Below are 14,727 nucleotides of genomic sequence, written 5' to 3'. Positions count from 1 at the left end.
CAGCCAAAAACGTCAAATGGCGCTGCTTCCCTTCCGAGCTCTGCCATGCGCCCAAATAGTGGTTTACCCCCACATGTGGGGTATCAGCGTACTCAGGACAAATTGCACAATAACTTTTAAGGTCCTGTTACCCTTGGAAAAATAAGAATTGAGGGTGAAAAGATCATTTTTGTGGAAAAAATATGATTTTTTAATCGTATGGCTGTATGTTATAAACTTCTGTGAAGCCCATGGGGGTTCAAAGTTCTCACCACACATCTAGATAAGTTCCTTAGGGGGTCTAGTTTCCAAAATGGTGTCATTTGTGGGGGGTTTCCACTGTTTTGGTACATCAGGGGTTTTCCAAACGCGACATGGTGTCCGATCTCAATTCCAGCCAAAAACGTCAAATGGCATTGCTTCCCTTCCGAGCCTTGCCATGCGCCCAAATAGTGGTTTACCCCCACATGTGGGGTATCAGCGTACTCAGGACAAATTGCACAATAACTTTTAGGGTCCTGTTACCCTTGGGAAAATAAAAATTGGGGTGAAAAGATCATTTTTGTGGAAAAAATATGATTTTTTAATTGTACCGCTGTACGTTATAAACTTCTGTAAAGCCCTTGTGGGTTCAAAGTTCTCACCACATATCTAGATAAGTTCCTTGGGGGGTCTAGTTTCCAAAATGGGGTCACTTGTAGGGGGTTTCCACTGTTTAGGTACATCAGGGACTCTCCAAACGTGACATGGCGTCCGATCTGAATTCCAGCCAATTTTGCATTGAAAAAGTCAAACGGCGCTCCTTCCATTCTGAGCTCTGCCATGCGCCGAAACAGTCGTTCCCCCCCACAAATCAGGTATCAGCGTACTCAGGACAAATTGCACAATAACTTTTGCAGTCCAATTTCTCCTGTTACCCTTGGTAAAATAAAAAAAATTGAACCTGAAGTATTTTATTTGTGAAAAAAAGTTAGATGTTCATTTCTTTTTAAATATTCAAAAAAATTCCTGTGACGCACCTAATGGGTTAATAAACTTCTTGAATGTGGTTTTGAGCACCTTAAGGGGTTCAGTTTTTAGAATGGTGTCACTTTTGGGTATTTTCTATCATATAGACCCCTCAAAGTGGCTTCAAATGTGATGTGGTCCTAAAAATAAAATGGTGTTGTAAAAATGAGAAATCGCTGGTCAACTTTTAACCCTTATAACTTCCTAACAAAAAAAAATTTTGGTTCCAAAATTGTGCTGATGTAAAGTAAACATGTGGGAAATGTTACTTATCAAGTTTTTTGTGTGCCGTATCTCTGTGATTTAAGGCGCATAAAAATTCAAAGTTGGAAAATTGCGAAATTTTCAAAATTTTTGCCAAATTTCCATTTTTTTCACAAATAAACGCAAGTTATTTGAATGAAATTTTACCACTAACATGAAGTACAATATGTCACGAGAAAACAATGTCAGAATCACCGGGATCAATGGAAGCGTTCCAGAGTTATGACCTCATAAAGGTACAGTGGTCAGAATTGTAAAAATTGGCCCGGTCATGAACGTGCAAACCACCCTTGGGGGTGAAGGGGTTAAGGACATCAAAATTCAAAGTTGGAAAATTGCTAAATTTTCAAATCTTCGCCATCCAGTGTCGGACTAGGTCCACCATTAACATTAACTTTGGGGGACCCACCTTTCACCTGCATACAAATATTACACTACCCTCGTCCACAAATTTACCTCCAGCTCTAAGTAATAATAAACTGGGTAGTTTGGTTAATGAATGATGAGATGCTGCGTTTTTTCTGAAGAGAGTGAATCAAGTGAATTATGCTAAGTACTGCCCATACGGTGGGGTTGAGGGCCCAGGTCTGCACAGGGGCCCACCGTGGGATTCCCCTGTTACCCTATCAGGGAGTTTTAGCCTTTTCATATCTGTGTCATACGCATATCACCCAGGTTCAATAGGCACCACCAGTATACATCCTGTGGCGGATTCAACACAGCACCATTGTTGTTATTTTTTTTTTTAATTAGAATGGAAACCACAACACAGATGTTAACGGAGCCTTAAATAATTGTTCTGTTATTTAACTAATACTTGTGGAACAATCACATCCTGGTTTACTTATGGTAACGAACATTTAATCTCTTTTTCACAGTGTTAAACATAGCTGTAGCTTTGATAAATCACAATGGTTTCATCCTTAAAAATCCAATTATGTTTCAATAATGTGGTTCCCGGCTCTCAGAGGACGAAACTTTATCTCGAGTGCTTGTGTCATTTTTGCCACAGACACTGTTTGGCAGCCTGTTTAGCTCACTACAACCATATGGGAACTGTCAGATGAAATGTTTAAACCATCAGTACAGATGTGCAAATTGCTAAATTTATTTGATAAAAGAAAAAAAAGCACAGATGCAGACGTTAACCAATTTTATTTAGAGATTTCGAAAAATGGGTAATTCCAAGGTTTTCAGACACATGGCACAAATATTAATTAGTCTTTCAATTATAAAATTTCCCCTGAAAATACTATTAAGAACACTACCACTTTCTATTTGTCCTACTAGCCCCAGTCCCCTGCAAAACACTTACCGTATACTTAGAAAATTAATTTACTACTGTGTTAAGGCCTCACTACACACCACAAATAGGCCACGTTGGATTTTTTTCCTCCAGTGATTAAACTTAGTGCTTATGATCAGACAAAGAAATCCAGCATTCCTCTTCTGTCTTTTTGTTGGTTGGCCATCGGTTGAAATGAACAATCACTTATTTCTCCATTCTGGCTGTCTATCGATCCTTAAGGACGAAATCGTTTGTTTCTTCTGACTTTGGTGGTCAAAACTGTACAATATACTCTACGACTTAGACATAACATTTTCTGGCTTCAAAAACTTGAAAAATTTGTTCCAAGGCGTACTTGCGTAAAAAAAAAAAAAAAAAAAAAAGCAACCTCTTATAGTGGTTTTGACACTTTCCTCCAGGCTTATAATAATAATCTTTATATAGCGCTAACATATTCCGCAACGCTTTACAGTTTGCACACATTATCATCACTGTCCCCGATGGGGCTCATAATCTAAATTCCCTATTAGTATGTGTTTAGAATGTGGGAGGAAACCCACGCAAACACGGGGAGAACATACAAACTCCTTGCAGATGTTGTCCTTGGTGGGATTCGAACCACTGAGCCACCGTGCTGCCCACTGCACAACAAATTCACTCTAATTTACACCTGATGTACATTGTTGCTGACATTTTTGCCACTTCATGGCTAATGGAGATTTCATTTTCTGGCAAATGGACAGCCCGAAAGATTCACCAGATTTTCTAAATGGAATATGTCAACTTTTTTTTGCTATGTAATTTGACAGCAACATAAGTTAGGAAAAGACACCCTGACCACAGTGATGTATCACTTAGTTTGCTGGGTGCAGCAGTTATGGTAGAATCTCAGTTTTCTCTGCTTAAGATCTAGAAGAGCTTAATTATTGAGCTGTGTATACTTCCACTCACACCACAGCTTTCTGTGTACATTGTTTAGTGACGAAGAGCCACTAATCAGTGGTGGGGGCATAGTTGGACTAGCATGCACAAGGCCAGTTGTCCTGTAGTAATCATCTCCTGGAGATAAAACACTGACTGAGTTGAAACATGAAAACACATCCTAGTAAGTGACACATTGCTGCTTAACATATAATTATGTATATTCTTACTCTTTTTAACTGCTTTATTTTCTGGTGCCCATACACCTGAGGTAGTAGCTGGTTTACAATTATTTCCTGGCTCCAACATACAGAGCACACTCAACTCACCATAGTATGTCATCAATGGAGAGAGGAGAAGACTGGAGTAAGACAGCTCTGGATTGTGTTATCTCCTACAACACAAGAGTGTTAGGCTTTTCATTTAACATGCCTGATCTTCCTCTCACCCAGAATCGTCCAATGGGGAAGTTGGAAGGTCCTCAATCATAGAAGATGGTTTACCAGCCCCACTGAAATCGGCAGGCTCGTATTACTTTAATCAAAATCTATGACCAGATCTCACAGTACGAGCTGCAAACGTTATTATATAGATCTCCTAGATCTAGTGATGAATGAAGTTACTGAAATCTCACTCAGCATCATTACTCTACGCCGGTGCTTTAATTGCCAACGAGGCGTCAGTGACACTCATTGTGACGTCACATCGTGCGGCAACCAAAGCGTTTGAGGCCTCTGGCGGCACACTTTGGGATGTCCTGACCATGGCGTCACAATGTAAATCACAGAAATTGAGTTGCTAATGGAGGCACTGGTGAAAATCTAAAATAAGTTTATTGCCACACCGGAGGACACCGGAGCACTAGAAAAAGATCAGCATTAATACATTTTTTAACCTTCTACCCAATATATACTTTCGTAGCTACATTCAGTTATCCTTAGCTTAGCTTTTAAAAGGGTTTTTCCATCGATTAAGTTCATTTTAATCAATAGATCTTGGAAAAATAATTTCCACATTTAGATGTGTTTAAAATAATGTTCCCATTCTGAGATAATTTTATAAATGTATCCCTACTGTGTAATAGCTGTGTTTGACCATACAGGAACATGTTCTGATCATACCACAGCTCCTGGGCAGTGGAGAGAGTAAAACAGTGTACAGACTTTACAGCATGGAATTGCAAAAAATTCTTTCTTTGAAATCAGACCATGTTCCTGTATGGTGAGACAAAGCCAGTACACAGTAGAGGCACATTTATAAGATTTTCTCTGCACAGGGAGATATTTAAAAAAAGCATCCAATTGTGGAAATTATTATTATTCCAAGATGTATTGATTAAAATAAAATTAAAAATTAACTTTGTTCATGGTAAAGCCTCTTTAAGCCTTGAGGCAGTAGTCATGGAGACATACCTGCGTACAATACCTTGACTCACTCTCCTTGGCTTTGTCTTCTATCAAACAGAACACAGTACATAATGTGATTGTACGATAATCACCACCCATAGATTAATGGAAATTCTCACTTAATGTCACTTACGTCTTAAGAGAGAGAATATCATCTAAATGTTCCAAAAGGTCATTTTTTTCTGATGAATAAAGCATTATTATAAGTGTAAACCAGCGGCCATGACGCATTCACATAATGATATGAACATTAATTTCGGTGGGTGCATGTCTCCATCGAATCAATAGCGAGCATGTTAAATTTCTGTTTTTAGCCATCTGGTCCATCAGACACCATATCACTTGGATGCAGTTATAGCAGAACAACCTATTGCTTTGATAATAAACATTTTGCCTTCCTTATTTACTATGAATTCTCTTTTTTTCCCGTCTTTATTCAGATTTCAGCCAGAAGCCATTATCCAGTCTTAGCGTTCCTTTCCCGTGACACATCTTTCTAGTAAGAAATTACCCGATACTTGAGGAATTCATCTATACTATACACAATAGTGTATCAGTGGAAACTATTCTTCTCTATACAAACATTAGTGCTGAGCACAGTAATTGCAGGGAATGTTCTATACGTCTGTGCGCTCTCCCTCCAAACGAGCCTTTGATGCTTTGGCTTTTGTTATGCGCATTTCTGTTTTGGATTCTATTTCAATGTTCCAAATGTAAATTCCTTCTGCACAACAGGTGATTTTTTGTGTAGGGTATTGAAGAGAAACTTGAGTATAAGGTTTATATTGGAAATATATACATATGATAGAAATATGTGATAGATGTTGGTGTCTGGTATAGCAGGGACCCCTGTCTGTACCCAGCTCACTAGTTTTCCTACTAGTATAAGGCTATGTTCACACCTTGCTTTTTTGCATCTTTTTTTTTGCAGCTTACTCCTGTTCAATTGGCAGTAAAAATAAAAAAGCTGCAGTCAGAACGCAGGTTTGACAGCTTCTCTTGCTATATTTTTCAGGATCCCAAAGTCCAGCATTGCTTCCACCTTGCAAGCATAAACAATAAAAGGTGTTAGGCTAACAATGCAATACAAAACTTATAAGAAACCATAAAACATTTTTGGGAAAAAAAAGGCAATTTGTTCAAATTATACAGTCATGGCTGGGCCGAGCAGACTGTTAGACCCCCAACCTTGGTGCAGGTGGATTTGTGGAGCCCCTGTGCCACAGGGCCAGGCCTACCCAGAAAGGGGTGTAACTAAGCTGCTACCTTGGTGTTCACTGGAGCCTTTAGTTGTGATAACAGGCTGGTGTAGCAGGTAGCCGACAGGTACCACTCCTGGGAAGAACCCAATACGGCAGCTGCTGACCCCATGGGTTAGGTACGCTGACACTACTTTAGGGCTTAGTTCAGATGTCTAGGATTCAGGATCATGCTTAAACACTCATGGACTGGGGAATAGTGTTCATGCTCTGGCCGAACTGGGACCAGCGGACGATGTTCAGGCATTGGCCACTTCGGGACCAGCAGACGAGGTTCAGGCATCGGCCGCTTCGGAATCAAAGAACGAGGAAACAGGACTGGCCACTCTGAGACCAGGGGACTTCACAACTCACTAGCAGTACACCTTACTAATGATTTGTGTTATGAATGGGTCACCGAGGAGGAAAAAACCTAAACAAGCTAAGCCCCAGAAAAACCAGAGAGGTTGGTAACTATGCAGATTGCAGATCCTGATCCTAACCACACAACTAGCAGCAGCCGTGGAGCATACCTACGAAGAAACCTAGATGCCTCGTCATGGCCGGAGGACTAAATAAGCCTAAAGCAAGAAAAGGGGAAAACTAACTGCCCCAGAGAAGACCCCAAAGGAATAGACAGCCCCCACACATGTATTGATGGTGAAACAAGATGAAAACACAAACAGGCAGGAAAATAGGCTGAGCAAACGATGGGGCCCAAACTCACTAGAAAGGAGAGGAAAGGAAAGACAGTCTGCAATCTACCCAAAACCCTACAAAATAATGTCCAACACTTCTGATAACAAAATTAACCCTGAAGTCACTAGACTTCTCCCACTATATCAGCACTCTGAAATATTCTGAGACAGAGCAAAAAGAGGCCAATCTAATAAGGGACAAAAAGCAAATTGGCAAATACAGATAAATAAGAGTGGAAATTCAGCACAGCCCCAGCTGGGGCTTGCTGACCACACAAAAAACGGAATAGAACAACAAAATCAAGTGTGAACATTAGCAGAAAAACTTAGCTTTAGATGCCTGGAACAGAGCTGAGAACCAAGACCTGACAAGCAGAAGGAATCACCAGCACCAGAGTAGGGCGTCGGCTGTCTTAAATCCAATCTGAGATTCCTAACGTCCAATCGTCATCCTCATTATCAGGTGGCAGATCTCTACTGATTAAATCAGCCTCACTACCTCCTGTTACCATAAGAGGGAGCCTGGAAGGAGAACTCACAACTGGTAGACCAAAAAATGAACTCACAACAGTACCCCCCCCTTGAGGAGGGGTCACCGAACCCTCATCCACGCCACCAGACCGATCAGGATGGGCCCTGTGAAAAGCACGAACCAATCTATTGGCATGAATATCAGAGGCAGAGACCCAAGAATTATCCTCCTGGCCATAACCCTACCATTTGACCAAATACTGGAGTCTCTGTCTAACCAAACGAGAATCCAATATTTTCTCTACCTCATATTCCACATTGCCTTCAACCAACACAGGGTCCGGAGGTGCTGCCATAGGAACCACTGGCTCAACAAATCTCTTCAACAGAGATTTGTGAAATATGTTATGGATCTTGAACGTAACTGGAAGAGCCAATCGAAATGAAACAGGATTAAGAATCTCCAAAATCTTATAAGGTCCAATAAATCTTGGCTTAAATTTTGGAGATGCAACCTTCATAGGAATATTCTTAGACGACAACCAAACCATATCACCCACTTTAAACCGGGGACCAATGGTCCTATGCCGGTTGGAAAATCGCTGGGCCTTTTCCTGAGAGAGTGACAACTTATCCACCACTTGGTCCCATATCTGCTGCATTCTCTCAACCACAGTGTCCACACCTGGGCAGGACGAAGATTCCACTTGCCCTGAAGAGAATCGAGGCTGAAACCCAAAATTACAGAAAAAGGGTGACATCAAAGTGGCAGAACTAGCTCTATTGTTCAGCGCGAATTCGGCCAAGGGCAAAAATGAGACCCAATCATCCTGATCAGCAGATATAAAACATCTTAAATAATACTCCAATGTCTGGTTTGTTTTCTCAGTCTGTCCATTGGTCTGGGGATGAAACGCGGAGGAGAAGGATAACTGGATTCCCAGAATCTGGAAGCAAACTGAACTCCTCTGTCAGACACAATGTTCTCAGGAATCCCATGTAACCGAACCACCTGTTGTAAAAACAAGGGCACCAACTCAGCGGAAGATGGCAATTTTGGGAGTGGTACAAGATGGACCATCTTCGAAAATCTATCACAAATCACCTAGATAAGTCATTCTCTGAGAGACAGGAAGATCAGAAATAAAATCCATTGAGATATGGGTCCATGGCCTCTTGGGCACCGGCAGGGGCATCAGCAACCCACTAGAACGAGAACAGGGTTTAGACTGAGAACAAGTCCCACAGGACTGTACAAAATTCCTGACATCACGAGATAAGGCAGGCCACCAAAAGGACCGACTCACCAAATCTCTGGTACCAAAAATACCTGGATGACCAGCCAATGCGGAGCAATGAATTTCAGACATCACTCTTTCTCCACTGGTCAGGAACCTACAATTTTCCCATAGGGCAACGCTCAGGTTTATCCTCCTGAAATTCCTCCGGGGCGCGTCTCAAATTGGGCGAAATGGCAGAGAGAGCTACCCCCTCACCTAGGATGGTAGTAGGCTCGGTCACACTAAGAGAATCGGCAAAGAAACTCCTAGAAAGGGCGTCTGCCTTAACATTCTTAGTGCCTGGAAGAAAAGAGACCACAAAATTAAAACGCGTGAATATCAAGGCCCATCTAGCCTGTCTAGAATTCAAGCTTTTGGCCGACTCCAGATAAATCAAATTTTTGTGATCGGTGAGGACCACAACTTGATGTCTAGCTCCCTCCAACCAATGTCTCCACTCGACAAATGCCATTTCATGGCCAACAATTCCCGATTCCCCACATCATAGTTGCGTTCAGATGGGGAAAACTTTCGAGAAAAGAAGGCACAGGGATTCATCTTAGAAGTCACAGGGTCTTTTTGGGACAAAACCGCTCCTGCACCAATCTCAGAAGCATCTGCCTCCACCTGAAATGGAAGTGAGACATCAGGTTGCCGTAAAACCGGAGCTGAAGTAAATCTCCGCTTAAGCTCCTGAAATGCTGAGACAGCCTCAGGAGACCAATTCAGCACATCAGCGCCCTTCTTGGTCAGATGAGTCAGTGGTTTAACAATACCAGAAAAATTACCTATAAATTTACGATAGAAATTAGCAAAACCCAAAAACTTCTGGAGGGCCTTCAAAGAAGTAGGCTGAACCCAATCATAAATGGCCTGTACCTTGGCCGGGTCCATTTCAATAGTCGATGGAGACAAGATAAATCCCAAAAATGAAATCCTCTGTATACCAAAGAGGAATTTCGATCCCTTAACAAACAGGGAATTCTCCCTCAAAATCCGGAATACAGTCCAGACAAGTTCCACATGGGAATCCCAATCACTAGAAAAGATCAAAATATCATCCAGATAGTTGATCAAAAACTTATCTACAAAGTCTCGAAAAATATTATTCATAAAGGACTGGAAGACAGAAGGGGCATTAGAGAGCCCAAAAGGCATCACCAGGTACTCAAAATGTCCTTCCGGAGTATTAAACGCCGTCTTCCATTCATCCCCGTGCTTGATGCGAATAAGATTATACGCCCCCTGAGGTCAAGCTTAGTAAACCAGCAGGCACTCTTAACTCTGGAGAATAAATCAGACATCAGAGGTAACGGGTACTGATATTTAACCGTCATCTTGTTAAGGGAACGATAATCAATACACGGTCTTAATGAACCATCTTTATTGGCCACAAAAAAAAACAGCACCTAAAGGTGACGAGGATGGTCTAATATGACCCTTCTCCAACGACTCCTTAATATAGGATCGCATAGCATCATGTTCGGGTACTGATAAGTTGAAAAGCCGACCCTTGGGAAATTTACACCCAGGCATCAACTCAATTGCACAGTCATAACTCCTATGAGGAGGCAAAGATGCAGACTTACTCTCAGTAAATACATCAGAAAAATCGGCCAGATAATCAGGAATATCATGAGACTGAGGAGAGGTGGAGAAAACAGGAGCGTCTCTAAGAACACACTGACAACCCCAACTCACCACAGACCGATTCCCAATCCAAAACTGGATTATGAGTTTGCAACCAGGGAAAACCCAGAACAATAATATCATGCAAATTATGCAGCACCAACAATTTACAATTTTCTTGGTGGTCTGGGGTAACTCGCATTATCACCTGGGTCCAAAACTGAGGTTTATTCTCCGCCAAAGGAGTAGCATCAATACCCCTCAAAGGAATAGGCGTCCGCAGAGGCGTCATGGAAAAACCACAACGTTTAGCAAAGTCCAAATCCATCAGATTCAACACTGCTCCTGAATCCACAAAAGCCTTAGTGGAAAACGTGGATAAGGAGCAGATCAGAGTAATTGCCAAAAGGAACTTAGGTTGTACACTGCCCACAGCAAATGTGTGTGCAAAACGTTTCTCTCGTTTAGGGCAGACAGAAATAGTATGAGAGGCATCTCCACAGAAAAAACACAGCTTATTACGCCTTCTAAACACCTGACGTTGCGCTCTAGACAAAACCCCATCACATTGCATAGGTTCAGACGTTTGTTCAAAAGGTGGCAGCGCCTCCCGTGTAGTTTTACGTTCACGTAAACGCCGATCAACTTGAATGGCTAATGACATAGAATCATCCAGACCAGAGGGAACAGGAAATCCCACCATAACATCTTTTACGGTCTCTGATAAACCCTTCCGAAAGAGAGCTGCCAATGCACTATCATTCCATGTAGTAAGGACTGCCCACTTTAGGAATTTTTGACAGTATAACTCTGCAGAATCCTGACCCTGGTTTAATGCCAACAGGGTTCTCTCAGCTTCATCAACAGCATTAGGTTCATCATACAACAACCCCAAGGCTTGAAAAAATGCATCCATATTAGTCAGAATAGGATTTTCAGGTGTCAGAGAAAAAGCCCAATCCTGGGGATCGCCGCACAGCAAGGAGATGACAATTTTAACCTGCTGCACAGAGCTCGCCTATGAGTTAGGCTTCAAGGCAAGAAATAATTTACAATTCTTAAAATTCAGAAATTTAGACCGATCCCCAGAAAACACATCAGGAGTAGGGATCTTAGGTTTAGCAGCATGTGACTGAATGAGGTAGGTGGAAATTTCCTGCACTTCAGCAGCAAGTTGCTCCACACGATCAGACAATTGCATAATCTCCATTAGGGGAAAAAAAAGCCTCCTACGGCCCCAGAGAAAAAGAGGAAAAAATACATATAAAAAAAGACACTTTTTTTTTTCTTTTTTTACAACTTTTTCCTGCTTTTGAGTATCCTAGCATCTGCGGTATGGCTGGTGATTCTGATATGAATGGGTCACCGAGGAGGAAAAAACCTAAACAAGCTAAGCCCCAGAAAAACCAGAGTGGTTGGTAACTATGCAGATTGCAGATCCCTGATCCTAACCACACAACTAGCAGCAGCCGTGGAGCGTACCTACGATGAACCTAGACGCCTCGTCACGGCCGGAGGACTAAATAAGCCTTAAGCAAGAAAAAGGGAAAACTAACTGCCCCAGAGAAGACCCCAAAGGAATAGACAGCCCCCACACATGTTTTGACGGTGAAGCAAGATGAAAACACAAACATAGGCAGGAAAATAGGCTGAGCAAACGATGGGGCCCAAACTAACTAGAAAGGAGAGGAAAGGAAAGACACTGTCTGCAATCTTCCCAAAACCCTACAAAATAATGTCCAACACTTCTGATAACAAAATTAACCCTGAAGTCACTAGACTTCTTCCACTATATCAGCACTCTGAAATATTCTGAGACAGAGCAAAAAGAGGCCAATCTAATAAGGGACAAAAAGCAAATTGGCAAATACAGATAAATAAGAGTGGAAATTCAGCACAGCCCCAGCTGGGGCTTGCTGACCACACAAAAAACTGAATAGAACAACAAAATCAAGTGTGAACATTAGCAGAAAAACTTAGCTTGAGCTGACTGGAACAGAGCTGAGAACCAAGACCTGACAAGCAGAAGGAATCACCAGCACCAGAGTAGGGCGTTGGCTGTCTTAAATCCAGTCTGAGATTCCTGAGGTCCAATCGTCATCCTCATTATCAGGTGGCAGATCTCTACTGATTAAATCAGCCTCACTACCTCCTGTTACCACCAGAGGGATCCTGGAAGGAGAACTCACAACTGGTAGACCAGAAAATGAACTCACAACAGATTTGCTATTTTGCTTGGCGTCTCCTTTGGGGAGCTGGAGTCTTTTATACAAGATGTTTGCCAGCTTTTTCTGGAAGTCATCTTGCAAGTGTACTACTTATGCTAAAGCAAAAAGCTGAGAGCATTTAGCATAATGTGCATGCTGCTCCTTTAAGTAAGAACGGGGAAGCGCATACTACTCGTGCCTCTGGACTGCAACCTGCTCACACAGAAAGCAGAAGTAGCAGAAGGGACACTTCAGGAGACAGTGTCGCGGGGCTGGTGCAGTGAGTAAGTCGACATCCCTGCATGGAGGGGGAAGGGGACACCATGCAGGGTCGCTGGCAGTATCGTTACAGTATCCCAGCCTAATGCCTCCTTTTCTTCAAGCCCACAAGGACTATCTACAGAGAAGTTGGAGGTTGACACCTCTTCACAGACTCCCACGTTTCTCATCAGGACCATGATTTTAGACTACTAGAAGAAAAGTGACACCTCTGACCATCTTCATGACAAGGATGCTTCTCTCCATCAAGCCATTCTCTGCATAGGACAAAGCGGAAGGAGTACCAGGAACCAGGCATTGAAAAGTCTCTCTTCGTATGTTGAGAACGGGGGATTGAAGGACCGACTGGAGTTTCTCCGCCTATTTAGTGGATTGCAGAGATTTGGAAGATGCAACCGCTTTGACGTTCTTTTCAGACCTATTAGAGAATGAAGATACCTGCCCTGGGTCCGTCTTCAGCCAGGTCTCCAAGACGACACATCCACGATACTGGGAGGTTCAAGGAGATAGATCATTGGAACAATCGTTGGGACTGTGTGGGGACATCGCCTCTGCTTCCCTTTCTTCAGAGACACCAGCACACAGCGACTCAGTGACTAACAGACCTGGTGGAGACTATTGCGACACTGCTGGCTGACCTGGACGTATGGTGACCTCTTGTGACTCGACTGTCCCCAAAGAAGCACCACGCGGAGGTCTCCAGACTAGAATGGTCACCTGAGTAGCGTTACAAAAAGTTTGTCTGAAAAAAGTGATTATTCTAAGTTGGATCATGTATGAAAAGCAGCCTCGAACTAAGGTTATATGAGTTCATGAAAAGAAATGCAACCATAAAATTTGTAGCTGGAAGTTGACTTGGTCGTTAAATTGGTCTAGCATTGTTTACGTAACACATTGGTAGGGCATTGAATTGGTAGAGCATTGTTTACTTTAACACACATTTAACTATACTTGGAGTCAGGAGAAACAAAAGTATTTGCTTTAAAAAAATAAAGTGCAAGTTACATTACAATAAAAAAAATACTAACATCCATGCTCATGTGAGGATGCATTATGGTTTATACTCGGGAAAATAAATAGAAAGATGGGTTTCTTTTACAATTTGGTCAGGGGGAAAAAAACAAGCCTGTGCATGAGTTTTCTGAAATCTGATAGCTTTTGCTGGTACTGTAAAAGCAGCTTTTAATTTGCATGCAAAAACTTAATGTGTGAACATGGACTTAATGTCTGTCAAAACTGTAGATTTAAGAAAAGCTGTCAACTCTACTGCCTTGTCCTAGTAAATACTTGCCTTCACAATAAATAACCATACTGGAGCATTTTTCTTAATCATTTGTTTTGTCATTGCTCTGTTATTCTTTATGGAAATAATTAATTGGCAAATTGGTGTTACGACTTTATCTACCCTGCAACAAAAATAACTGGGTGCAACTGATCTATGTGAAACTTAGACCCCACTCAGACGTTAGTCTTGTTCACGTATGCTAGAAAATGGTACTGGTGTCATCAGTATTTGGCCATAGTATCATCAGCATTTTTGATCCGTGTCTCATCAGTGTGTTTTTCACGTATGGATATATACCGTAAATTATAAAGCTTTTCATATCCTTTGCAATATTAAGCATAGACCGTACACTGATGTCATTCATGTACTGTCCATGTCTGTTACCGACGACCCACACTTTTCATTCAAGCTGTCAGAAATAAACAGACATGTTTCTGTGATTTTTCATATTCACAATGCCCGCGAAAAAACAGACATGTGAATAGCCTCCATAGTTTATTAGGTACGTGTTCTAGCTGTTAAAATGCGGGCATGAAATTGGGGTGTCTGAATGAGGCCTTAGAGGTACAGAATGGGACCACATATGGATATAGGCCCTGTCTCACATAGCGACACCGCTAACGCGTGTCCGATTTTGTGACGCAACAGCGATCTCGCCTGCGATCTCGCTACATGTGACACATAGCGGCGACCGGCCCTCCCGCTGGATATCGCTGATCGTGCAGGAATGTCCTGGGCCATTTTTTCGTCGTTGGCCTTCCGCTGGCCAGCGCG

General features: G+C 42.1%; 1 protein-coding gene across 6 annotated transcripts in view; it reads left to right on the top strand.

Annotated features, from left to right (window-relative positions):
* Positions 1 to 14,727, top strand: part of VPS13B (vacuolar protein sorting 13 homolog B) — a 1,297,298-nt gene that overhangs the window by 713,576 nt on the left and 568,995 nt on the right. Inside the window, exon 24 of one of the 6 annotated variants that reach the window (XM_073550463.1) lies at positions 11,620 to 13,973. The exons of the other annotated variants lie outside the window; for them this stretch is intronic. Within the exon in view, the coding sequence (XP_073406564.1) occupies positions 11,620 to 11,627 (8 nt within the window). The 3' untranslated portion in view covers positions 11,628 to 13,973. Of the gene's footprint in view, positions 1 to 11,619; positions 13,974 to 14,727 lie in introns of those variants that run through there. 6 annotated transcript variants of the gene reach the window in all.

The sequence above is a fragment of the Dendrobates tinctorius genome, unplaced genomic scaffold (genome assembly GCF_039654945.1).
Source record: "Dendrobates tinctorius isolate UK_male_01 unplaced genomic scaffold, ASM3965494v1 ptg000165l, whole genome shotgun sequence".
NCBI classification, from domain to species: Eukaryota; Metazoa; Chordata; class Amphibia; order Anura; family Dendrobatidae; genus Dendrobates; species Dendrobates tinctorius.
This window is presented reverse-complemented; position numbering and strand designations above follow the sequence as displayed.